General features: G+C 44.9%; 1 protein-coding gene across 3 annotated transcripts in view; it reads left to right on the top strand.

The window, feature by feature from the left end:
- GPC3 (glypican 3) overlaps positions 1-26167 on the top strand; it is a 239340-nt gene that overhangs the window by 200127 nt on the left and 13046 nt on the right. For all 3 annotated transcript variants that reach the window (XM_081896964.1, XM_081896963.1, XM_081896962.1), the window contains one exon: positions 5279-5438. In XM_081896964.1, the coding sequence (XP_081753090.1) occupies positions 5279-5438 (160 nt within the window). The remainder of the gene's footprint in view (positions 1-5278; positions 5439-26167) is intronic.

Genomic DNA, 26167 nt, shown 5'->3' with positions numbered 1-26167 from the left:
AAAGCTTCCCTAAACAGGGCTGCCTTCAGATGCCTTAATTAACTGACCAATCATGTCGGTCCTACCCCACCCAGAAGTGCTGCCCCCTGCAACAAAAAAACCTGGCTACTCCCATCCTGTGCAACACTAAAATTCACTTCCCCCGCCTCCTGTGCTCCATTATACAGCCTTATTCTGGTCCCCCCCCCTGCAGTGGGACACCCAGCGCAGCTGCACCTTACTCTAAAACTGTTGCAGATACTGATATTGTGTAGTCTGAAGCAACTGGAAGCATAATAACTGACTCCTTTTGGAATAAATCATTGTCCAGACCCATAAAAGTATTATTCAAACTTTTACTGGCAGAACTCTTTAAAATAATACAAGCCAGTTACAAGCCAGTCACATACCCTCCAACATTTCTCTGATGAAAATAGGGGTGTCAATAATAATAATAATAATAATAATAATAATAATAATAATAATACCCCACCACTCTGGGCAGAGTCCAACATATATAAAAACATAATAAAACATAAAATATTTAAAAACTTCCTGATATAGGAATGCCTTCAGATGTCTTCTAAAGGTCGTATAGTTACTTATCTGCTTGGCTCGGGGGGTCGCATAACTGAGGCACAGCCTCCAACATTTCTCTGATTAAAATAGGGATGTCCTAAGGAAAAGGGGCGCAGGTGGCACTGTGGGTTAAACCATAGAGCCTAGGACTTGCTGATCAGAAGGTCGGTGGTTTGAATCCCAGTGACGGGGTGAGATCCTGTTGCTCGGTCCCTGTGTGGTGTAGTGGTTAAGAGCGGTAGTCTTGTAATCTGGTGAACCGGGTTCGCTTCCCCGCTCCTCCACATGCAGCTGCTGGGTGACCTTGGGCCAGTCACACTTCTCTGAAGTCTCTCAGCCCCACTCACCTCACAGAGTCTTTGTTGTGGGGGAGGAAGGGAAAGGAGAATGTTAGTCGCTTTGAGACTCCTTAAGGGAAGTGAAAGGCGTGATATCAAATCCAAACTACTCCTCCTCCTCCTCCTTTTCTTCTTCTTCTTCTTCTCCTTCTTCTTCCTGTCAACCTAGCAGTTCAAAAGCACGTCAAAGTGCAAATAGATAAATAGGTATCCTACCTTCTGGCAGGAAGGTAAATGGCATTTCAGTGCACTGCTCTGCTTTGCCAGAAGCGGCTCAGTCATGCTGGCCACATGATCTGGAAGCTGTACGCCGGCTCCCTTGGCCAGTAAAGCGAGATGAGCGCTGCAACCCCAGAGTCGGCCGAGAAAAAAGGAAAAGTAGAAAATTCGGGTTCACATCTGAAACCAAGATGGCTTCTGTAAATCCTGAACTGTCCCTGGAAAATAGGGACACTTGGGGAGGTCGTGGGGCTGTTTCATTTCCTGATGCTTTGACATCAGATCTCTGACATGGGTGGTTCAGGATCCGCATAGGGCTGCTGTTTCCTGTGATTACGTAGCCATCAATTCCTTGTCAATCAGTGAGTGTATATGAAGAACCCCGTGTTTGCAAAGGCTTCCTAGGAGCCCAACGAAACTCTATGGATCCTGGAAAAGTTTCTGTGACTTTCTTGCCAGTCTGGGAACAAAGGGTGAGGCAGGAAACCTTGAATTATCTGGTGGTTTCAATGGGGAGAGGGTTTAAATATTTATTGTGTAGTGTGAATGAACCCATTACTTGCTGTGATTTTTTAAAAAGCAACTTTAAAAAAGATGTTCTCTTATAAATATTTAAGAAAGGAACTTATAGCAGTAGAGAGAATCCAAAATGAACCAAATGACTCTTAATGAAAGTTTGCTCCTCTAAGACAAACAAGAGGGAAAGTTTTTAGATTACTGCGGACATATGAAGTCAGATGCCACAAGTATAACTCCACAGCCGTGCAAACTGCAGACTCAACAAAATTTTTCAAAACCTGGCTCGACATATTCCAAGTATTTCAAAAACACTCAAAGAAGCAGCCTTTTGCTATGGCATGAAGCTGACTAAATCCTTGCATAGTCCACAATAACTCCCCATTTTAGATTATATTCTTAAAATATTGACTCTGGTATTTGAGCCACTCTTTATAGAAGAAAAAGAAGAGTAGTAAATTCCAGAGCCATGAGCATCACAGTGGAAGTAACAGATACTTCTCAGCCTGCATGAATCTTCATTTGAACAATTCAAGAATGTCACTGGTTATTTTTTATATATATAAATATTTTTTATTAGATTTTCCATTAAAAAAAACATTTTTACAAAATTATACATCCATTTTTAACTTAAACCCTTTTTTCCAGAACTTCCCTCAGCTTGTCTGTTAATTTTCCGTTTATTTTTTATCCTCTTCTCATATTTCCCAATATTATATTGCACTCAAATACTCTTAATCACATCATATTTTTTAAACAATGTTTCTAACAGTAATTTCACAGAGCTTCTTGAAAGCCAACGAACGTTATTTGCTCATCACATAAATTTTTGATATACTCTGTAAATTTCTTCCAGTCCTCGGAGAATCTCTGGTCACGTTGGTTCCTAATTCTCCCCATCAATCTGACCATTTCTGCGTATTCCATCAGTTTCATCCTCCATTCTTCTTTCATGGGCATCTCTTCCTGTTTCCATTTCTGTGCCAGCAAAATTCTGGCTGCTGTTACTGCATACAAAACTAATTTCACATCTTTTTTACTAATTTCATTATCCAGTATTCCCAACAAGGTTTTTTAACAAAAGTATATTTCAACATTTTCTTTAACTCGTTATAGATCATCTCCCAGAAGCTTTTTACCTTCTTACATTCCCACCACATATGGTAAAATGTTCCTTCTGTCTCCTTACACTTCCAACATTTATTACACACTTTATACATTTTACCCAGTTTTACTGGTGTTATATACCATCTACCGTATATAACATCTTCATAACATTTTCCTTAATCATTGTACAAGCTGTAAACTTTAACCCATCCTTCCATAATTTAGTACCTTTCTCAAATTCAATATTATATCCGAAATCTCTAGCCCAACTAATCATTACAGATTTAACCTCTTCGTCCACAGTATTCCATTCCAACAATATTTTATACATTTTAGATAAAATTTTCACTTCATTGTTTAAGATTTCTTGTTGAAATATAGATTCTTTTTCAGAATATCCCCTCTCTAAAAACTCTTTTTTAAACATTTCATTTAACTGAAAATAATGCAGCCCAGAATGTCACTGGTTAGGAGGCACTGGTTCAGTTATTTTGAAAACTGCTGCAATCTTTGGCAGTTGGCACCCCTCATTAAGGACTCGAGAGTCGCAGTTCAGAGCCAGGGAAAGCACCCACCCCTTGCCCAGTTGTTTCAGTGCTGGGGAAGGCCTTAGCTTAGTGGCAGAGGTCATGCTTCGCTTGCAGAAGATCCCAAATTCAACCTCTGGCATCTTCCTTGAAGTAAAATCTCGGTAGACTGAGACATCGCAGTAGTCCAGGGCTAGATGAACATAGAGTCTGACGGGATAGAAGGCAGGCTGCTCCACAGAGGGAGTGGGCAGGAATCTAGTTCAGTTCACATTTAAAGGCAAACCTACTTAATTTGTGCTTTTTTATTATTATTAAAGTTTTCTTGGTTTACAAAGGTATGCGCAATGTCTCTTTTTTCAAGTTACGTTTTCCATTTCCATTTTCCATGTCATTTGTTGAGACATTAGGAAGAAAGGGGGGGAGAGGTGGAGGGGGGAAAGGCGAGGGGGGTGGAGTCAGGAAGTGATGTTTCTATTTTGCTTAATGTATGTGTGGAGTTTTGTGTCAGTGTTGTTTGTGCAGGTTCTCTTTGCTATTCGCTTGTGTTCCTTTGGTGGTGAGAGAAATTGGGGTTGGCCTAAGGTGCGGTTGCTTGTTTGGGGTTGGCTGTGATGAACTTTGTTTTCATGTGTGAGTGGGGGGGGGGTTGGATCAGGTTAGCCACATTGATTTGTATATCGTTGGTGGATTCTTGCCATTGTCTTGTTGGGCTGTGTACGTGATAAAGGGGAGCCATACCGGGGTGAAGGTGTCTTCTTCTGTTTGTCCCCGTGTCAGTTTCAGTTTATTGGTTAATTTTTCTAGTAGGGCTGTTTCCCATACTATTTGGTACCATTGGCCCATGCTTACTCCTGACAGGTCTCTCCAGTGTATGGCTATGATGTTTCTGGTTGCTGAAAGTAGGTGGGCGATGAGTTCATTGTGATGTGAGTGGGCATTATTGTCTTGGAAGATGTTTAGTAGGGCCAGTTCTGGGGTGATTTCTAATACTTGCTTAGTTATTTTACATATTTCTTGTATGGCTGTTGTCCAAAATAATTTGTGCTTTTTGAAACAATGTGCACATTGCAATGTAGTCACCCTTTGAAATCCATTCACACTTTTCTGAGATTTCCCACAACAAAAATGCAGATGCTAGGATAAAGTGTGCATAAATATTAATGTGTTTGTGAAAATAGCGTACTTGACACTCCAACTTGCAAGGGAAGCATTTAAGAAATGGCACCCCCTCCAGCCCCCTAAATTGGTTCAGCCTGCTCTAACAACTAAGCTGCACATTTGGTGAAATTTCCTTGAGCTTTTGGTTATTAATCTAGAGATCTAATCAAGGCCAAATTCTGGTGAATGCAATAATGCCCACTTGATCCTTCAGTTAAGGTTTGGTGTTGCTCAGCAGCAGCAAAGGGGAACAGGGGGTGAAGTTTGACCAGTAAAACCACAGACTCAAGATTGTACCTGAAACAAACCACCCAGCTTAATAGTCTCCAAACTTTTATTAATGATGAGGATGATACTACATTTAATTTGTTGATTGCCTTCTAAACCACCATCTCAAAGCAATTTATACATAAAAAGAGGGGGGAAAGACAATCATCAAATACTTTTAAGACAAGACTAAAACCCTGACAAGTGGGCCCTTGTGTCAAAGACCCATTCATCCAGCAAGGGAAGTCTGTTGAACAAAAATGTCTCCAGCTGTTTTTGAAAAGTACATGTAGTAGGTACTTGTCATATCTAGACAAGGATGCTATTCCAGAGAACCGGAGAAGCCACAATAAAAGCCCTGCTCCGAGTAACAGCAGATCTTTGGAACTTGTAGGAGAAACTCTCCCAGAGACCACAGGGAATTCCTGGAGGTGTAAGGGATACATGGTGTTACGAGGGATACAGGACTTACAGAGAATACAACAATATAAAAGTTACATAAGAATCAAAGGCAACAGATGTGATGAATCTCCTGGCATTTGAAGCCCCTCTGATCCTTTCCCCCGTAAATATATTCTCTTCCAGCTCCTAAAAGGAATGTCCATCTCTCGCCGGAAAAATCTGGAGAAACCAGAAGATGAGGATGAAGCAGGAAGTGGGGGCTGTGATGATGAGGACGACTGTGGTGGTGCAACTTCCGGAAATGGGGAATTAAGAGTGAAGAGTCAGTTGAGATTCTTGGCAGGTAACTGGTGAGGTGGGTGGGCAAGGCTGAACTAGCCTTTCCTGGCAGGGGGCTTGTCTGCAACCAGGGCAGCCAATATATGGCTGTGCATCAGCTGTCCCCCACTTCCAGAACTAAAAACAGGAGTGGGCAAATTCATGGAGGAGTGGTGGGCACCCATCAGTGATGACTCACAATGCTTGACAGAGGAGGCTCTGCTGGTGGTGCCACTGCTGAGTTGCCACTGACCCTTGATCAGGACTTTTCAGTGGTGGTCCCCCTCCTGTGGAACATCCTCCCTGGTGAAGGAGTCTGTCTGAACAGTGGCTATTCCTGGGAAGCTTGAAATTATTAGCAGTGAGGGCATGTTGTTTTTACCTGTTTTCAGCACTGTGTGCTCCAGTGTCTTGCACACAAACTGATTGTGCTTCTCAAAAACTGAACACACATACATGTGAAGAAGGACTTAGATTAGAGTAGGAATTTGCAGTTTTGAGGCTAACTTCTGTTTTCCTCCCCCCCCCCATGCACAGACTTAATGGGGAAGGGTTGTTGCTGAATGGAAGAACATCTGCTTTGCACACAGAAGGTCCCAGGTTCAGGCCTGTGAATTCGCCCTGTCTGAAACCCTTGAGAGCCTCTTCCAGTCCATATAGACAATGCTATGCTAGATGGACCCAATCATCTGGGATGCATGGCAACATCATCTTGCAAACCCTCACTTATGTTCACATAGGCCTCAGAACTGGTGTTGCTGGCATAACAGTTTCTCTCCCCAACAGCACCACCACTCTGGTTTCCCCATCTATCATGGGAAAGAAACTGTTTTGGGAGGAGAGTGGTGTGCTGCCCTCCTCCCCACAGCAGATGCTGTATCCTGGAAACAGGCTCACTGATGCTGCACTTTATGGAACCACCCTTAGGAGATCCTTCCGAATTGGATGGGGGTCCAGAAATTGAAATGATTAGCTTGGGAAAAACCACCCAAGTGATAGCTCAGTGACCACAGTGTTTTGCAAGGATTATTCCCAAAAGTGGTGAATCTCATTATATGGCCTATGTGGATTCCAGGGCATCTTTTAGCCATAGACATCAAACTAGCACCAGTAGATGGGTGAGAACCACAGTTCCCTGGGGTGTCGCTAGGAGGCTGTGTCCTGCGACTCTACACTTCTGGGTGCCCTTAACCACTGTGCCTTGGGTATACAAGAATGCAAGAAGATCCTGCTACATCACGCCAGCAGCCTGTCTGCCCATCACCATGTGGATAGGGATTTATCCCAACATACAAGTGTTTGCACAGCGATTTCTCCCAATATAAGAATTACATCGCCACCATTATCATTATCGGTACTAGATCAGCCAGTCTTATTACCTCAAGGTTTCCAAGCGACTTATAATGCAGGTAAAACCACAAATAAATATATTTATACCATAAAGCAGAACAAAAGGCAACCACCTATGTAACAAACACAGGAAGCTTTGTCTCCATGCTAACAGTAGTTTGTCAAAAGCTTGGTAGGGGGGCGATATAAGTCTTTACCTGGTGTTAGAAAGATGAATGAAGGTGCCAGGTGGACCTCACTGGGGAGCACATTCCAAAGTGTTTGCTGCTTTCATGAATACTTTCATCTGTGTGCATAAGTTACCCTAGCATTTCTCTGCACGTTCCTTGGCTGGAGAACTGCATCACAAAATTTGGAGAAGTGCAGTTTTCGAAGGATGGGTGTGTTTCGCTTTGCAAACTGTTGCATAGTGAGTGTTATGTTGAGTTCTTCTTTATCTGTGACCTGAATGGAATCTCTCCCCCATTCCTCCCTCCCTCCTATGTGGACCACAGTGCAAATGTCACTCGCTCAGTCACTGCAAAGCAATCCTTTCCCAATCATTGCTGCTTGCTTCCCTCGCCCAAGACCAGACAGATGAACCTGGATAGGCTCAGCCCTCCAGCTTTCAAGTTTAAAGAGGAAAACGTGGTCTCTTAAAATGAGGCCAGATGCTTGTATAAATTCCCTCCCCTTGATCAGGGACAATTACCTGCTATTTAATAGAGTGGAAGCTGAGGTATTTAGCCGCTGCTTGTCAGGCACCATATATATATGGATAAATAAAACACTGAGATAGTAAAATACTGGGTAAGAGAGAGCAAAAGTGACCTTTGAGCTATCCTATCCAGCACTGGTGAATATTGGGCCAGGAGAGGCCTTCTGTGGTTCATATACAGAGGGAGGCATCTCCCTCAACTTATCTAGTGCTCAAGCCATCTTGACGGCCAAAATGGCAGGTCTGCAATTGGATCTGTTGGCGGCCTCATCTTTAATGAAATGCAGCCAGTTTTGGATCTGAGAAGCTATGCAGGGGGAGGGGGTGTTTGACCCTTGTTCTTGCACTGCTTCCCCAACCAAAACCCCCATCCATGGGCACTTCGCCCCTCTCCTGATTCTCCCGCAGGGGATGGTTGGGTAGGTAGAGATGGAGACCAGGGAAATGAGGTAAATGGAGAGAGGGTCAAGCATGTCTCTTGTAGCACCCCCACATGCCTGCAGTTCATTAGTCAAGAAAACAATTCCCCTTCATCATGTGTGTTTTGACCCTGACTGGGAGGGGAGTGGGGTGGGCAGAACCAGAGGATATGATCTGCTGTGGAAATGGGGCACAGGCTTCAGGTGCACAACTCTGTGCTATCACGCTCGCTCAGACTGCAAGGAACAGACCTGATTCCACCCTCGCCCATTGAAGGACTACAAGGGGAAAGTAGTGGCTTAACAGGGGTGAGCTGGAAAGCATCTAGATCAGATGTTGGCTCCACCCTGGTTACATTAGGTGGTCTTGGGCAAACAGGCATTCCCCGGCCTTGCCACCTGTAAACATTTGTCAGGGATGCTTGAGCTGAGATTCCTGCATGGTAGGGGGCGGACTAGATGGCTCTCAGGGTACCTTCCAGCTCTACAACTGTATGATTCTATTCTGTGAAAATGGGAATAACAAAACGGACTCTAGCCTAGTAGGGGTGTTTGTAAGGACTTCTGTTTGCAAGGAGTTAATGTATTGGGAGCACTTGATTTATTCTTATGGGGATTTGAGCCATGATGGCTTTTCTCTGCCTCAGGGCCAGCCCACCCATGAAGTGGGGTGAAGCAGCTGCCTCAGGCTGCAGAAGTCCCCTAGGCATCACACTCACAGCCTCCCTCACACAACCCACCCTGAAACCTCCACCACTGGCAGGGGTGCAACTTGAATAAAATATTGGGGTGGAGGGCAAGTAAGCCCACATTTTTTATTTTATTAGCCCCCTCAAATATTTCATTGGGGTGCTGAAGTGACCTCAGCCCCTAGGAGTTGGCTCCTATGACTTCTGGCAGAGAAGCAGTGGCGATGCAGGCAGCAGAGGTGATGTGGGGGAGGTGCCACGTGGCACTGGTGGCAGTGGCAGTGGCAGCAGCTTGAGGAAGGTGGCAGAGCCACTTCCCATTTTGCCTCAAGCAGCAAAATGGGACACAACTCCCCTGCTCTGCCTCCACGATCAGGGGCCGCAAGGCTTCTGAACGCCAGTTGCTGGGAGCCGCAGGATGGAAGAGTATGGCTCTTGTGCTCAGGGGTCCTGCTTGCAGGTTTCCCATTGGAGCATCTGGGTGGCCACTGTGAGAGCAGGATGTCGGACCAGATGGATCATTGGTCTAATCCTGCAGGCTCTCCTTATATTTTAAGGTTCAATTACAGTAATATATACATAAAATAAGAAACATGTTATTACTCATTTTAACACTGTACTTGTTTCCCTGTATCCATTTCTGCATATCACAATGTAGGAATATGCAGCTGCCCATATGGGGTTCAAACCTGCAACCTTTGCATTCTCAGCACCACACTCTAACCAACAGAGTTATATTTGTGTATACAAATAGCATGGATTTTTAAATTATTTTTTTTGCAAGGTCCTCCAAGCCTTTGGCAGTTTGTAAACTATGAGCTCCCCCCTCCCCGCCCTCCCCCCAGCCAGCAATACTAAACCCACATGTTTTTATACCAAAGCAAAAGTCACAAATCCTGCAAGGTTTTCCATTTGGGGGCGATTGAGGTTCTGGCAGCCGTCAGCATCCATGTCAAGCATTCCTGAGAGATGAAACCTTTCAACTGATTTTAAGTTAATTTTAATTGCTCTACTCTGAGTAAAATGAGACATATATATTTGGGACCCACCCTATTTTTGTGATGGCAGTATTTTTAAACCATTTTTAGTGTTGTATTTTAAATTGTGCTGGGGCCTTCAGGTGAAGGGCAGGGAATAAACTGAAATACTACTACTACTACTACTACTACTAATAATAATAATAATTGTCATAAAAAGGAGAAGAAGAGGAAGCATTGTTGGATACAACCCAATATTAGTTTGCTCCAGGCTTTACTGTTGTGACCCTGGCAGACATCAGATATATTTGCTATAAACTGCTAGACAGCCACTGGATTTGCAAGGATCCTGTTTTGTGGCAACAGGATTTAACTTACCCCTGCTTTCCCCCTTCTCAAGGTTGCCTGCCACAGTCTTCTTCCCACAGCTGTTATTCCACTTCATAAAAAGAACTCTAGAAGTAACTCATAACCAGGGGAAGGTACTTAAAGGTAAAGGGACCCCTGACCATTAGGTCCAGTCGTGGCCAACTCTGGGGTTGTGGCGCTCATCTTGCTTTACTGGCCGAGGGAGCCGGTGTACAGCTTCTGGGTCATGTGGCCAGCATGACTAAGCTGCTTCTGGCGAACCAGAGCAGCGCACGGAAACACCGTTTACCTTCCCACCAGAGCGGTACCTATTTATCTACTTGCACTTTGACGTGCTTTCAAACTGCTAGGTGGGCAGGAGCAGGGACCGAGCAACGGGAGCTCACCCTGTTGCGGGGATTCGAACCACCGACCTTCTGATTGGCAAGCCCACAGCGCCACCCGCGTCCCTGGGAAGGTACATAGCTGCTTCAATTGCGTATTGTTTTTATGTTGGAAAACAGCAGTGTGAAGGCTCCTGAATGTAGACAACTCTTAAGGTAGAATATGTGTACAGATTCATGTGCTCTGCTATGCATGTGGCAGGTCAGTTCATGCTCCTCAGGTTAGTTCTTGCACCTCTGCCCAGTTCTTGCTCCTCAGCTGACTCTGTTTGGGTAGCTTCTTTGCCTGGGAACCTGGCAGAAGTTCTTAACTCGCCATAGGTGAATAGGTCTGTTCTTCTCTGAATTTCCCACCCTAGAAACAGAGCCTCTTGTGGTATCAGAGGGTGGCTGCAGCCAGTTGTAGCTATCTTGTGAGCCAGCAAACTTTTCTTCCAAATTCCAAACTTAGGGTTATAGTGAAGTCTTACCTTATTTATTTTGGGCTCTTAATGACTTACTATTTGAATGAACCAATGTTGGAAAGAGCCTGCTGTTTTCCAAGGCATTAATTCCACCCTAGCATGGGAGAAAGGCAAGGGGGAGACACGTCCAAGCTCCAAGAGGATTATCTTTCCATGAGAGCCAGCATATTGCCAGCATATAAAACACTGCAGCAGAACTGTTATCTTGAAAGTGTGTGAGCACATTTGCTGAAATTTCTCTTCTTTTGTTTTGTTTTCAAAGAAGTCTTGATTGGAAATCAAGAATTCCTTGTCAAAATGCAGATTTATTAGAGGAAGAGGGAGGAGTCTTCTCATTCCATTTTAATTGCAACTGGAATTGCTAATTGGTCTATTGCTGTTGCTTGTTGTTGCTCACCATACTTTTTAATTTTAAAGTAATGGATACGAAGTCAGAGCAATGGTTTTCTGGTGCGTGCAGCAGAATTTGCTTATCAGTTCCCTCTCATCTTTTGGAGATGGGTTTGCAGTTCTGTCTGGATTTGATCTGTGTGTAATATGGCAGGAAAACAATGGTTAGTCTGAATACCCACTCTTGAAGAACCCAGTTTGTCTTCCAAGGCAGCAGCAGCAGTGCTGCCAAAGCACCTCCTCCCAGGCCTTTGCAAAGGACTCTGTGGCAGAAACTAGAACAGATTTCTGACTTACAGGATCTGCTTTGTGTGCCTCTAGAACCTAGAGCCCAGTGCAGAACCAGAGCCAGACACAAAGCGGCAGCTGAGAGGGCGCCCCAATATCCAAGCAGCAATAGACACCAGGGTTACAGCGCTTACCCGGGATTTGGTTTCCTTGGAATGAAGGCCGGTGGGGACTGTGGTGATACATGTTTTTATCCACACATATATACAACCTGAGCATAGAATGGAGGGGCTCACTACCCCAACAGATCTTGCCTCCCCATTAGGTTCCCAGAGAGACCCCTGAGCCCCAGCTTTGAGATTCAGCACAGAGCAAGGCAAGCTTCTATGTACCCAGCTTGCAGCATTAGACAAAACTCCCCCACACCCCCAGCCCATCTTAGTCTGTTGTTCTCCATCCTAGGATGACAGGTGAGTTAGGGAAAGGTCCACCCATTTGTTTATATGACAACAGAGCAACCTATTTAAGATGCTGATTATAGATACTTAGCTGAGCAGCTGTGGCCATTACCTTTACAAAATAGCTGGTTTGACTGACTTCCTTTTATAGATCCTAACCTCATAGATAAAGGATCACAGGCCTAGAAGGGGACCACAAAGACATCCAGACTGACTCCCTAAAAATCCTATAACAATACAAAAGAAAGAGTTTCAAAGCAACTTGAAAAAATAAAATACAATAAAAGCAATTTAAAATGTAAAACAACAAACAATGCTATATTTAATGTTCATCCAGTAATGTATTAAAAAGCACAAATCCTACACACTCGCCTGGAAAGATGAATTTTGGCAGGATTGGGTCCACTGCTCAAATCTGGCCAAAAGTGGGTTGGATCTGGCCTACTGGACAAAAGTGGTCCCCCCCGTTCTGTGGTCTATGGATAGTGGTCCGTCCATTTCTTCTGACTGGCAGAAACTTTCTAGGATCTCAAGCAGAAAAGTGTCCTTTCTGTCACCTGCAGCCTTAATCCTTAATCCTGGAAGGCTGACAAAGCTATGAGATGGAGCACAAGAGAATATTTTCTGTGTTATTAGATGGGAAACCCAGAGATCAGTGCTAGAAGAAAAGTGTTTTGGATCCTGGTGGAGGAGCCCTGGGCTGGAATTTGACACTTTGATTGTGATCTGGTTGAGAAAGTCTGAGTACCAACTCAGGAGGAACAGCAAGCAACAGCAGAAGAGGGCTATTTCCTTCGTCCCTATTTGCAACTTCCTTAAAGGCCTCTGATTGGCCTCTGTGAGGTAGGATGCTGCACCCAGTGTGCATTTGTTATATGTTTAACTTTTATGCACTCCTTAATCAAGCCCCAGGGAACATCTACCCGTACTTGCTTTTTTTGTTTGATAAGGTTTCTCTTGACCAAGAGAATTGAATTTCTTTTCAGTGAGAAATGCAAAGCTTGTAACCCATGGAAGTAGTTCAGTTTGCAGCAGCTGCTGCACAAATGAGTTAATTTAGTTAAATCAGATGCAAAACGTTCTTGCGGTAGCCATTTCAAGATTTAGGTAATTTTGGCTCTTTCTTTGTTTCCGGAATGACATCTGTTTCTGGATTAGCTGTATCTGGAGAAGCAGAGGGTGTGGGTGTGTGTGTGTGTGTGTGTGTGTGTGAGAGAGAGAGAGAGAGAGAGAGAGAGAGAGAGAGAGAGAGAGAGAGAGAGAGAGAGAGACAGAAAAGTGAATCTGGTCGTCTGGCCAGATTTGTTCATTTCACATAGGCCAACCTGGCCTGGCACCTAGAGATTTTGGTGCATGTTTAATAGTAGTGCATGACAATGACTCTTGATATAAATCAGACAAGATCTATGGTTGCCACTTGGGCGTTTGCAAAAAGCAAAAAGGACGTGGGCATTGCATAAAATTTTGCATATGCCCATAGAGAGCATATATGGATAGATGCAAATTTACAAATAATTGCTGTAAGTTAAATAGAGAGTTAATGCATCACACTGAAGAGCAGACGACTGGGACCAGCTGGCATGAGTGTGTACTTACTGTGCTGTCCAGCTGCTAGCTGGGATGGGGCAAAGTTCTTCCTCTTGGACAGGCAGGCCTCCAGACAGAGCACTCTCTGTAAAGTAGGACATTTAGAGCCATAGTTGTTAAGTTGCGGGTGAACATATCAGACGACACAGCGATTCTTCAAACAGCTCTTGTTTATTCAGAGGCCAGAACAGAACTGAACTGAAGGGTTCAGTCAGCCTGCTTATATAGAGCTCCAGTACATATAATTGTAACAACTTTCTAAAACTATCCAGTCACTGAACGTCACTTTCGATCCCTTATTTGCATAACGATCTACAGTATCCCCCTGCTGGCCCAGGGTGAGAACTTCAGTACATAACACCCCTCCCCACCGAGATAAGGCGTTAGTTACAATCGTAATGGTTTCCTTATATACAGCACTACACCATTGTTCAATTAGGCACAAAAGCATATCGGTTACATTTCACATACTTCCATTAGGCCAACATTCTTACATGTCCAACAACATGGTCCTTTAAATAAGTTGAGCGCTTGGAAACTCTGCCAGACTGCCGGGGAGCGGTACCCAGGTCCAGGGGGCTGCCCGATTCTTGCTGAGGCTGTGGCGTGACCCTAGGTGGCGTTGAAACCAAGTCCCCTGGATCCGCTGCTGTGGGTGGAACATCCGCAAGTGGAGTTGGCGGAATGTCAGGCACAGCAGTGGTCTGAGTCTGTCGGAAGTCCGGTAGACCCTCTGAAGCAGCTTGGTTAGGCTCCACGCCTGCAGTTTGTGAGAGAGGTGTAGGTGGAGCCTCGCCATCTGTAAGTGTCTGTTCTGGAGCCATGAGCGCAGTTGGGGGCACCATGGTAGTGTCCAAGTCCCCAACCCTGGGTATTTTTAGATTTTTCTTAATTGTTTCAAAATAGTTAAAATGCCTTTTTTTCTTTTTTGGGAAAAAGAAATATTGTTTTAACTTTTGTTGTTTGCCATCCTGGGCCCTTTTGGGAGGAATCATGGGGTAGAAGTCTAATAAATGAACAAACTACCTGGACAATTTAAAGGTGAGGTTGTTCATCTTCCCCTCACATGCACCCACTCAGTCACTTCAGTCTGTGGAACTGGTGCTGTCGCAGGGCAGCATAGTGCTTGCCCTCCATTTGTAAGAAGTCAGCCTCTGGAACTCCCTGCCCATTGACATCAGGCGGGTGACTTCACAGTACTATTTTCTGCGCCTGTTAAAAGCTTTTTTGCTTTCACAAGCCCACACAGATATGTGATATATGATTTAATTTGGTTTTCAGCTAATATTTGATTTTAATAATTTTTAAAGGTTTTAAATTGTTGTTTTTACAGTTTTACTTTATTCTTATATTACTTTTGTAAATTTGAGGGTTTGTTATAGTTTAGTGGTTGGGAAGTATATAAATCTTGAAAAGAAGCAAGGAACCAATTTCCTGGCAAGATAACTGAAAATGGGATGGAGAATGATGGCTTTATATTTTTTTGAATTTATAACCTGCACTTTCATAAGGCAGAGTACAACATGTAAGGATCAAATCAACACAACATCACAAAATACAATCAATAAAGCATTGGTGGTAGTATGACCAAAACAGAGGCTGACCTTGTGGGGAAGAGGCAGAGGTCAGTGGTAGAGCACCTGCTTGGAATGCAGAAGGTCTCAGGTTCAATCCCTGACATCTCCAGGAAGAGTTGGGAGGGACTCCCTGCCTGAAGCCCTGGAGAGCTTCTGCCAGTCATTGTAGACAATAAAAATGTAGTGTAAGCACTGATAACTGGGAAACACTGGCCTGCAAGCACTCCAGTTGGAGAACAGCCTTGACCAAAGGTGTCAGGGGCTTTGAAGACGCTTGAACTCAGGACAAAAGGGAGAAACGTGTTAAGAGGAAGGCGTGCTTGGCAAACCCTCACCGTGATACTGCCTGAAACTAATGTCCCCACTGTGGAAGGACATGTGGATCCAGAATTGGCCTCCACAGTCACTTATGGACTCACGGTTAAAACCGTTTTCATGGAAGACAATCTTACTTGGCTACGAGGGGTCGCCAAAGAAGAATACTGAGCTGGAGGGACCATTAGTCTGCTTCAGTATAAGGAGACTTCTTTTGCTCCTTGCCTTGAAGCAGTTTGGTGCAGCCTTTGACAACCTGGCAACCACTCATCCCACCCTGTGAGCACAGTCAGTGGCCAGGGGGGTGGGAGTTGCAGTGTAAAACATCTGAAAGGGTAGCAGGATGGCAAAGCCTGCATTCAGCAGTGAGTCTGGCACCTTGTTTCAGCCTCTTCTTACTTTGGCTTAAGTGCACCCTCCTCCTCCTCCTTACTTTGGGCATGGGAGGGGTGCAACTGCCACTATTTTGGGTCTCCGAAAGGTGCTTCCTGTTCTGGGAACTCACTCTTTCAAACAGCTGTTATCAAGGAGGGAGTTAGAATGGGGAGAGCTTTTTCCTGTTTCTATTTACCATACCGCTCAAGCTGCATGGTGGGACTTCTGCTTATTACCGGGATATCAGTAATATCTCTTCCCTCTGCCCCCACTCCCAATGTTGTGTTTCTCTCTCAGCTCCATCAATTCACTGCAGCTGTTTACTTTTTGCTCTCCACCTCCCCCCCCCAAGAAAACTCCTCTGTGTTAGGCAAAGCTCATAACATAGCTACGTACCCTGGGAGTTATTGCGTGCTCCCTAAATCACACTGGAGGGCAACTATTGTACAAAAGACAGTAAATTGATTTTCAACAACAAAAAAATACTACCTGTCTCACGTCGCCTTTTCAGGCACAAATTGCAGCTAGTGCTAAACACACACACAAACATACCAGTCATATTTTTTCTGCACAAAGTTAATTTCAAGTAGCTGGAGCTGATGGTTATTATATATGAAACAGGATTTTGCTTTGAATATTGTACGAGATTTTGTAAAACTCCTGGCAAAGCCAATCTTTGGAAGGGTGTTGGGGGGGCAGGACATGGGAGACTAGGGTTTGAATCCCCACTCAACTGTGAAGCTCAGTGGGCAAACTTGGGGGCCAGTCATTGCCTCTCTCAGGCTAACCCCCCTCGCAGGGTTATTGTGGGGATTAAATGAGGAGAGGGAGAAAACCATGTAGGCCACCTGGAGCACCTTGGGGGAGGGGGGAAACATAGGATATTGTTATGTACTGAGTTGAATAGGATCCAAACTGCAGCAGTCTGATTGGTCCCAGAACAATAGGCTCCAAAAGGCAGCAGTCTGATTGGTCCTAGAACAATAGGATTCAGAATGCAGCAGTCTGATTGGTCCCAGAACAATGCAGCAGTATGATTGGTTAGCAGGAACCACCCAATCATGCTCCAGATAGAAGTGAATCCACAACCTGATTGGCTTACAGTAGAATTCCGGAATTAGCCAATCATGTGCATCCCATTGTGTAAATAATGTATATAAAGCCGATACTTTGAGGGGACTTTGATTCATTCCTCCTCACCACTATGAGCTGAATAAAGAGCATGAAATCACTTTGCGACTCTGAGTATATTTCAGATATAAAGTCAATACATGAACAAGAAGAATTCCATATTGTTTGTTTGTTCCATTTCTATCCCACCTGTTTCTTCAAGGAGCTCAAGGTGGTGTGCATAATATTGTCTTCTCCCATCTTTCCTCACAACAGCCCTGTGAGGTAGGTTAGACTGAAAGACATTGACTGTGCTCAAGATCACACCCAGTGAAGATTTGAACCCTGGTTTCCCAGGTCCTACTCTGATTCTCTAACCACAAACCACACTGTGGCACTCAGGAAGCAAAACCACCCACTTCCCTTGATCTGTGTACTCTGATGGAGAGGTGGAGCTCCCCCCTCAGTTGATTTCAGTGTAGGGTTGTGCTATATAGGAAGCTGCCCTAGACTGGGCCAGAACATCAGTCCATCTACTTAAGTATTTTCCAGATTTTCAGACAGGGTTGTCTCCCAGCCCCATCTGCAGATGCTGACAGGAATTGAGCCTGGGACCTTCTGCATTGCACTTTGGAGACCATGCCGTCTGCTGCTGCTCCAAGCTAGAATGGAGTGGTGGCAATAGTATTTGAGTAGGACCTGGGTGACCTTTGACCAACCACAGTCTCCCAGCCTAAGCTGCCTCATAGGGGTTGTTGTGGGAATAAAATATGGAGGGGGGCAAGAGCTCTGTGCATTCCCTGAAGAAAGGTAGGATATTTTTGTAAACAAGAATAAAAGGCACACCTTTTTGTTTTCTGGAGCAGGGATTTTTAGGAGTTTGGAGAGGTCTGGGTTTGCCTGGCACCTGTGCCTTAGCGATTGGTTCCATCAGCCTCGGAGAGGAGATGGTGTCATCCAGAAAAGCAGATGGAAAGAAGTGTCTGAGCAGCCAGAGGTCCAGAAGCACACGTCCTTGCCAGATGCTGGAAATAGCCAGTAGCGGACGCCACATTGTGTGCGCGCATGCACTCTCCTGATGATGTGACTTTTGAATAGGGAGCTAATTCTGGTGACTGGCATTCCCACTCTTGCCCTGCTCTCTCTCCTCCCAACCCCACTTGAAATCCAGATTTATTATTCCACAAACATCCAGGCTGGGAAACAAAGGGAGCCTCTAAGGCAGCATGCTTTGATGCACAAGGTTTCAATGCTTGTGTGTTGCCCACGGCACACACAGATGGCCTCCATGCCACGTTTAGCATGCCATGGTTGGAAAAGAAAAATCAGGCACAGGGAAGGTCAGATCAAAACTTCCCCAAGTACCAAGATCTTCTTGCCACTGGAATATGCAATTGTCTGGGGAACTTGAAAGGGAAAGGACTGTCACTCAGCATCAGAGCATCAGCTTTGTTTGCAGAAACTCCAGGTGCAATTCCAGGTATAGCTGGCAATGGTTCTCCCCGCCCCCAGTGTCTGAAACCCTGAAGGGGCTCTTTTAAAGCCATCTTACATGGTGCCCATCACTGCTTCCTATGGAGCGAGTCCCATTGTTCCACTGTGCGGAGATGTGCTTTCCTTCCATATGCCTCACTGAATCTCCCAGCGTTCATCTTCATGGTACATCCACTTTCTCTATCAGCCTTCTCTGTCTGCTTCTCTATGCTATGCATACTTTTATAAACTTACATCACGACATCTTGCTCTCCTTTAAGCTAAAAAGTCCCAAGTGCTACAACTTCCCTGCACGGGGTGTGTGTGTGTCTCCCCATCCTCTTTATCAGTTTGGCTGCCCTTTTCTGAACCTTTTCCAAACCTGAAATATCCTGTGCACAATAGCTCACTTTGCTTCTGTGAAATTGCCATGCAGGGCTGCACAGAGGAATATCCCCCCAGCAGTGGTAGGCCCCATTGTGTTTATGCAGATTTCAGGTACAGGCTAGTCACTTGTGAGATCAGGCTTCTCCCCCACTCTTTTAATGTGTGACCTTGCCCATAGGTCAAGGTAAAGGTACCCCTTCCCGTTCGGGCCAGTCTTGCCAGACTCTAGGGTTGTGCGCTCATCTCACTCTAGAGGCCTGGGGCCAGCGCTGTCCGCAGACACTTCCGGGACACTTCATCTGGCGAGCCAGCGCAGCACACGGAATGCCGTTTACCTTCCTGCTGGTAAGCGGTCCCTATTTATCTACTTGCACCCAGAGGTGCTTTCGAACTGCTAGGTTGGCAGGCGCTGGGACCGAATGACGGGAGCGTACCCCACCGCGGGGATTCAAACCACCAACCTTGCGATCGGCAAATCCTAGGCGCTGAGGTTTTACCCACAGCGCCACCCGCGTCCCAACCTTGCCCATAGGAGGGTGCAAATGTATTGGGCTCCTTCATAAAACGGAACACACTTTTTGAAACTGTTGCATGAGTGCTTTGCTCCACCTCTTTTTTTATCGTGGCATTCTCTCTCCCCCCCTTTCCCCCTCTCCAGTTGATGTTGCACAATGCCTGGCACCTCATGCATTAACATACATAAATGAGCATTTTTACAAGTGTCAGTCTTTTAATGCTGCTGGAGGCGGAGGGGGAATTTTAAAAGGGAGGGGGAGAGGAATGTAAACAGAATGAAATTCTGAAGCAAGATCATTGATATGACAGGACTAAAGCGCAGGGGCTCTCTCTCTGAAAAGCCCCTCCTTTCATCCCTCTAATAAGTCCATTACTTGTCCTAGAGAATATTTGAAGGCCCTTTTCATGGGGAGCTGAGGAGCTGAGCATGCCTTGCACTTCAGGGCTTTGTCTCCAGGCTCGGGAGAAACCAAAGTTATTTCTTCTTTAAAATAACAGGAGCAAAGGAACAGCTAAGCTCCTTTCATTCCAAGTCCCTTACATTATTTTACTGGACAAAGTTTGTGTTGGCTACAAAACAGGCCCATTCACAGGACCTAAGAGAAGGAATTTAGGTAAGAATGAAGCCAAGATTGTGCCATATATAAAGGCTCCTTTTGCGAAGGCCATTAAGAAATTGCAAATCATGAGCCTGGCTGAATGGTGACATTAAAATTAGCCTTGCTAATTTTCAGTAATTCAAGCCCATTGGGCTGAGCTTCCAAGTCTTCCCCAGGAGATGTTCCCATAATTGCAGTCTCAATATCTGCTTCAGTTAAGGTGAGTCTGCTTTAAAAAAGGGAGAGAGAGTTAAGTTGGGAAGAGGGATGCATCCTGACCAAATTTTTAAAGTCAGCTGTATAACCAAGCAGGTAATCTCTTGATTCAGGGATAATATAGGCTGTGAGACAGCCATGGGTAATACTTTTTGCTACTTCAAAAATGCATGTCTGTGGGTCTCTCTTGCACGTTCCAAATATCTCAGAAGTCCATTCTGCGCTAACTTGCAGCAGGACTTTTAGTGTGGCTACCCCGTTTCCTCTTGAGACGCAGCTTCTCTGGAAACAACTGAAGATGCTTTTGTTCCAACAGGCCTTTCCCAGCTGGATGAATGTGTCTTTGCCACAAGGATCCACTTGTTGGACTTTTAGTCTTGCTTTAAACATATCTGTTGGTTTTGTGGTTTTAATTGTGTTTATTATCTTATGTGAAAATTGCCTTCAGACTGGTTTAGAAGGTGATGTAGTAGTAGTAGTAGTAGTAGTAACAGTAACCATCTATTATTCTATAATAATGACTAATTAAACATGTTTATGCACAGGTGCAAATGTGTACATGTTTCATGAAATAGTTGCTCAAACCACTTAGCAGTGGTATAATTTTCTGAGCCACATTAGGCCATGATCCAGCGTAGCCCCTGCTCAAGGACTCTTGAGGAGCCTGTGTTTCTGAAGCCGCCATAAATCCCTTTGCGCTGAGGGCTTGGAGAGGAACATGAGTGAGCAGCATCTGCCCTTGACATTGGGAGGCAGCAATGAAGCCTCGGAATTGCCTGCGTTGGGAGTACATGCTGGGAGACTAGATTTCATCTATTGCTTGATCAGTGGAGAGCCACCTTGGTTGCAGCCGTTGCTTTTCTAGAATTGCCAGGCTGACTAAGCAGTCTGAGATTAAAGACATGCCCCTCCCAGTTCATTTGCTTATTTAATTTTTACAATTTATGCACTACTTGATTGTCTCCAAGTAGCTCAGTACAAAAGACAAACATACAGTTTCAGAATGATTTTAACTATCAACTCCTGTTCCAAGGTAACACTGGGAATTGTAGCTCTGGAAGGGGAATAGGGGGTCTCCTAACAATTCTCAGCACCCTTAACAAACTCCATCTCCCATAATTCTTTAGGGGAACCCACATATGTTTAAAGTGGCATCATAGTGCTTTAAATATATGGTATGAATGCACCTCCATTTCTATCATGGGCTGCCTGACTATCCTACAGCGCAGTTGAGAGAAACCAACACACATACTCAGATTGAAAGTTTTGTCCAAACAGGCATTTGGGTTACCAGCTTCTTAATACTTGTATGTTGGCGTGCTGCTACTGGGACTCATGCTAGGCCTGCCTGCAACCCATTAGAGGGTCCAAGATGACCCACTAAAGACCAATACTGTAGACCACCCCTAGCACCCATCATCTCAGGCCATTGGCCTTGCTGGCCACAGAGGCTGATGGAAGGTTTGTCCAACACCTGAAAGGTGCCAGACTGGTGTGTACAATGCTGAGCTAGATGAACAAACATTCAGATTTAGCATATAGCAACTTCTAGTTGTTGAGGTTGCACACATCTGTGCACACACACTAAGCCTTCGCACTGCAGCAACCTACCCTAGGATACCCTCTGGGCTTAGTTGTTAACATAAAAAGACCAGGATCAGGCCAATGGCCCATCTAGTCCAGCATCATGTCCTCCCAGTTTCCTCACTGATGCCTGTGGGAAACCCAGAAGAAGCTCCTGAGCACAAGAGTCGTTTCCCCTCCTGTGCCTTCCAGCAGCTGATATTCAGAAGCATCGCTGTCTCCAGCTATGGAGACAGAGCACAGCCATGGATAGCTTTCTCCTCCATTAAATAGCCCATGCCTGGTCCCAGCCATCCCATTTATGGCTGCTTCAGTCTGTGGTCCAAACATTTCCAAAACGGATGGGTCTACAGAGCCCCTGCAGGCTCTCTTGCAAAATGTTGAATAATGAACTGAAGATGTATGATCAGGCCTCCACTGCAAGAAGGGCTGCTGCTACAAATTAATCTGAGAAGTGGCAATGTGGAGAAAGAAACCCTCTCTGTCTGTCTGCTTCTCTCTCTCTCCCACCCACAGCATTCTGTGTTGTGGCTGTTTCTTCCAGAGTGTGCTGAGTGGCAAAGGAAGAAGTCAGCAAAGCGCAGAGCACAGCCAGTTCCCAAAGAAGGGACTCAAAGCATCTGTTGTGAAAAGTGAGGGTTGCTTTCCAAAGATCTCCCCCACCCTCTCTTATGCCACAGTGTTCCAGCACCATGGTGAGGCTGAAACTGGGGTTCTTCCATGAGGCCTGATGTAATTGGAGAAAAACATCTTGTCCTCAGGAGAGCAGGAGAACGGTGTTTCAGTCTCAGGAGCCTGACACAGTCAGAATGGTTTGACATAAATAGCTCAGTTTCACAAAATCTTTGACAAACTGCAGGCTTTCATTTTAAAATAATAAGAATAAGAAGCAAATAAATGAAGAGGTCACCTGCTTCTGGGTGCTCTTGCAACTGGTGGTGCTCTTGCAACTGATATTTTATTTTTAAGAACAAGTTTGCCTATGAATTAACTGTTGAGCTGGTGGAGGTGGCCAGATGTGGAGGGATGAACTTCTTGGTCTGCACCTCAAACAGAGGAAGCTACAGTATGCTGAGTCAGAACTGAGTTGGTCTTCCTAGCTCAGGAGCAGTGAATTTCCGTGGTCTTGAGCAGAGAGAGGGTTTTTTAAAAAATCTGCTCCCTGGTCCTTTTAATTGGAGACATCAGCGATTTAACTTGGGACTGTTCAAGTATGAAGCAGGGAGTTGTGGCCCCTGCCTAAATGGTGATCTACTTAAGCCAAGGGTGGGGGGCCCAGGGATCTCTGGATGTTATTGGACCCCCAACTCTCACCAGCCTCAGGCAGCATGACCAGGGACAGGGCTGATGGGAGCTGGAGTCCAGAAATGCCCAGAGAGGCGCAGGCACCCACCCCTGACCTAAGAAGCAGCATTCTTCTTCTTCTTTTAGATTTTATTAAATCTTTTTCATAATATAATAAAAGAAACTGAAACAGAGAGTGGGAGAATATGTTCTCTCTAGAAGAATAGAATCATTTATTATGTATTGAATTTATGTACCACCATAGACCTGGAGGTCTCAGGGCAGTTCACAGAGCAAGAATCATAGAATCTCAGCATTCAAAGGGACCCCAGGGGTCCTCTAGTCCAGCCCCCTGCAATACAGGAATTTCAACTAAAGCATCCCTGACAGATGGCCATCCAACCTCTGCTTAAAAACCTCCAAGGAAGGAGAGGACACCACCTTCCGAGGGAGACTGTTCCACTGAATGATACCAAACTGATCTGCTTTCAGTTTGGCAATATTTCCTCAGTCTTCTGACCTAAATAGATTAATTCATTTTCCTTTTTAAACAAAAAGTCCAAAAGAGGTTCTCTAATTAATGTTACTATCAACTTTGTCTCCAATAACTTCAACGATTCCTCCATATTAAACAATAATTAGCCTTTCCATCTTTGTCCACACAAAGAGTCTCTCTGCTGTGATCATACATTAAAATAATATTCCATAGTTCTTTACTCATTAAATATTCATTAGTTCGTACCTAGTTCTGTTTCTTCTGTTCCCATTACTTGCTGTATTTGCCGTGGTTTGTCATCTTGATTTTGAAAAAATTACTGCTTCTCTTTATGCATCTTCCATTCTTTTCCCAATAAAAGCATCAGAGATTTGATAGTCTTTCCCCTCTAGATTCATGCAAGATATGGAAGGATACCTCTGCTTAGAAGAGGCATTCCTTCCTGAGTGAGGCAGATGCCGCCTCTTAGCTCAGGGATTAAGAAGCACATGGAGCCCCCTGGACGCTGCTGGACTCCAGCTCCCTCCAGCCCCAGAGAGCAGGGCCCAGTGGGGAGGAATGTGGGGTAGTTGGATTCCAGCAACATCTTGACAGCCACATCCTCCCCGCTATAATGGTGAATTGGCTCACCTTGATTTTAGTTGGCAGCAGCTGCTGCTGCAGTTAGAAGCACCGTGAAAATTATTGTGTATTTATTAAACCTATTAGTTGTTTTAATTAAAAAACTGATGTAACTCAAAGCAACTTAGCAACAAGGGCTGGAAGCAAGCTGAGGTCTTTTGAGTCTCTGCCCCTGTTGCAATGCACCTTGTATGAAAAAACAGCCACTGCCTGAATTCTGGGTTTGTTCTTCCTCCCCTTGCTGGAAGTCTGAAGGTTCTTGGAAGGACCTGCCCTCTGGCATAAGGGCTGCCGGCACTAACTGTGTGCTCTGTAGAGTGCGCTGAATTTTTCAGCTTTCAAATTACAAAAATGAGAGGTGGTAAAAAGTTGCAACATGAGTTGGGAATTCAAAACATATTTGGGTTAAATTAATATAATTTAGTTTTGACTGGTAAGTAAGATCTGTGCAAAATTACGTAGAAATCGTTAAAAATAATTGTCAAGTACTTGCAGTTATATTATATATTACTACCAATAGCAGTAGTATTTGGCATTCCCTGACGTTTTCAGAAGGAAGGTTAAAATTCTTTAGTTTCCAAAAGCAGACTTTGTTTTTCTTCATCAGACTTCGACTTACCAAGCTAAATGTTTCCCAGTCACAAAAATAATAGCAGTTTTGAATGCCTCACACCCAGAAATATACTTTTCAGACCACTCACTGAAGAAATATACTAAAATTAAGTTTCGCTCCCTAAACGATGTGTCCTTGTAGCTTCGTGGCAGAGCAGCTGCTTGGCATGCAGAAGGTCCCAGGCTCAACCCCCAGTGGCATCTCTAGAGGGGGCTGGGAATGTTTCCCTCGCCTGACACCCAGAGAGCCACTGCCAGTCAGTGCAGACAGTTCTGATCTATATGAAATAGTGGTTTGACTCAGCATAACTAAGATTTGCACGTTCTTCTTTAATTCAGTTCTTCCTCTGAAACCACCAGGGCTACATTATTACTGTAACTTTAGGGGATAGGCCACAGCTGAGAGGTATATAGCACATCATTTTTGTGCAGAAGATCCCAGGATCAGTCCCCAGCAGCAGCAGGTAGGGCTGAGTGTGTTAGAGACAAAGACATAGAATCATAAGTGTTGGAAGAGACCCAAATGGTCATCTAGTCCAACCCCCTGCAATGCAGGAATCATAGCTAAATCTCGTGCTTGAATTGATGCACATTCAACCTTTACAAAAAATCCTTGGCCATGGCAAGAACTTGTTTGTACAGCAAGGGGTGTTTCTACACAATGACAGCCTTGCAATACTTTTACAGGGGGTTTCATTTCCCTGTGCACTGCGTTCCAGATACAGCTGAGCCCAGTTGGGAAATGACTTTGTCCCTTGGTGCATGCCTGGTCCAGATTAGAACAAAGGCACTTAAAGTAAGAACATGCTGAGGGCAATACTTCTCCCCTCCACAAGATCCAAGCTGGCCAAAAGAGGATGCCAGGCAGGAGGAGAAGCCCTGCCTCTGGTGAACAGGGGCAGCCTTGTCTTGCAAAATGTGCTGAGGCATTTGAGCAGGATGACACAGATGTCAGGGCAAGGATGAAAGGAAAGGGCACATGCACATACAGGTAGGAAAAGACCTGGATGTTTAGAGGAATAAGCACCCAGAGGTTGTGGAAGGTAAGCACACAGGGGTCCCAACAGGCATGGGTAACAGTGAGTCGTACATAGAAAGAGAACCTCTCATTCCATGACAACACAAAACTGCATGTTAACTTGTTCAACCTCTCTCATGTCTGAATTCATGGAGAGCCCCTGCCTGTCAGTGCAGACAATATGGAGCTAGATGGGTCCAATGGCCAGACTTTGTATAAGGCAGAAGGGCAGCAGCTCTTGTGATTACCAGCAACTGGCATTCAGAGGCATGTTGTCTCCACCATCCTGTCCATGTTTTGTCCATGACACTGAATGGTCGCTTGTGCATTGGAATCCATGACAGCTCCAGAAATGATTGGGCAAATGCAAGGGAGAAGTCTGCATACCTTCCTGGGTTGCCACTGTTCTAGCTGTCTTTGCTCCTGTGCCTTTAATGCCCAAGGGTGCTGATGAGCACACTCTCTCTGTCTCTGTCTCTCTCTGGGTGAGAAGCAGCTTCTTTTCATTTTCTCATAATCAACTGCATTTAAAAGTGAACACCCCTTTTAAATTGGAGTGG

Source organism: Podarcis melisellensis, assembly GCF_964234715.1.
Source record: "Podarcis melisellensis genome assembly, chromosome: Z".
Classification (NCBI taxonomy): Eukaryota; Metazoa; Chordata; class Lepidosauria; order Squamata; family Lacertidae; genus Podarcis; species Podarcis melisellensis.
The sequence above is the reverse complement of the archived record's forward strand: the minus strand, read 5'-3'. Positions and strand labels throughout refer to the sequence as shown.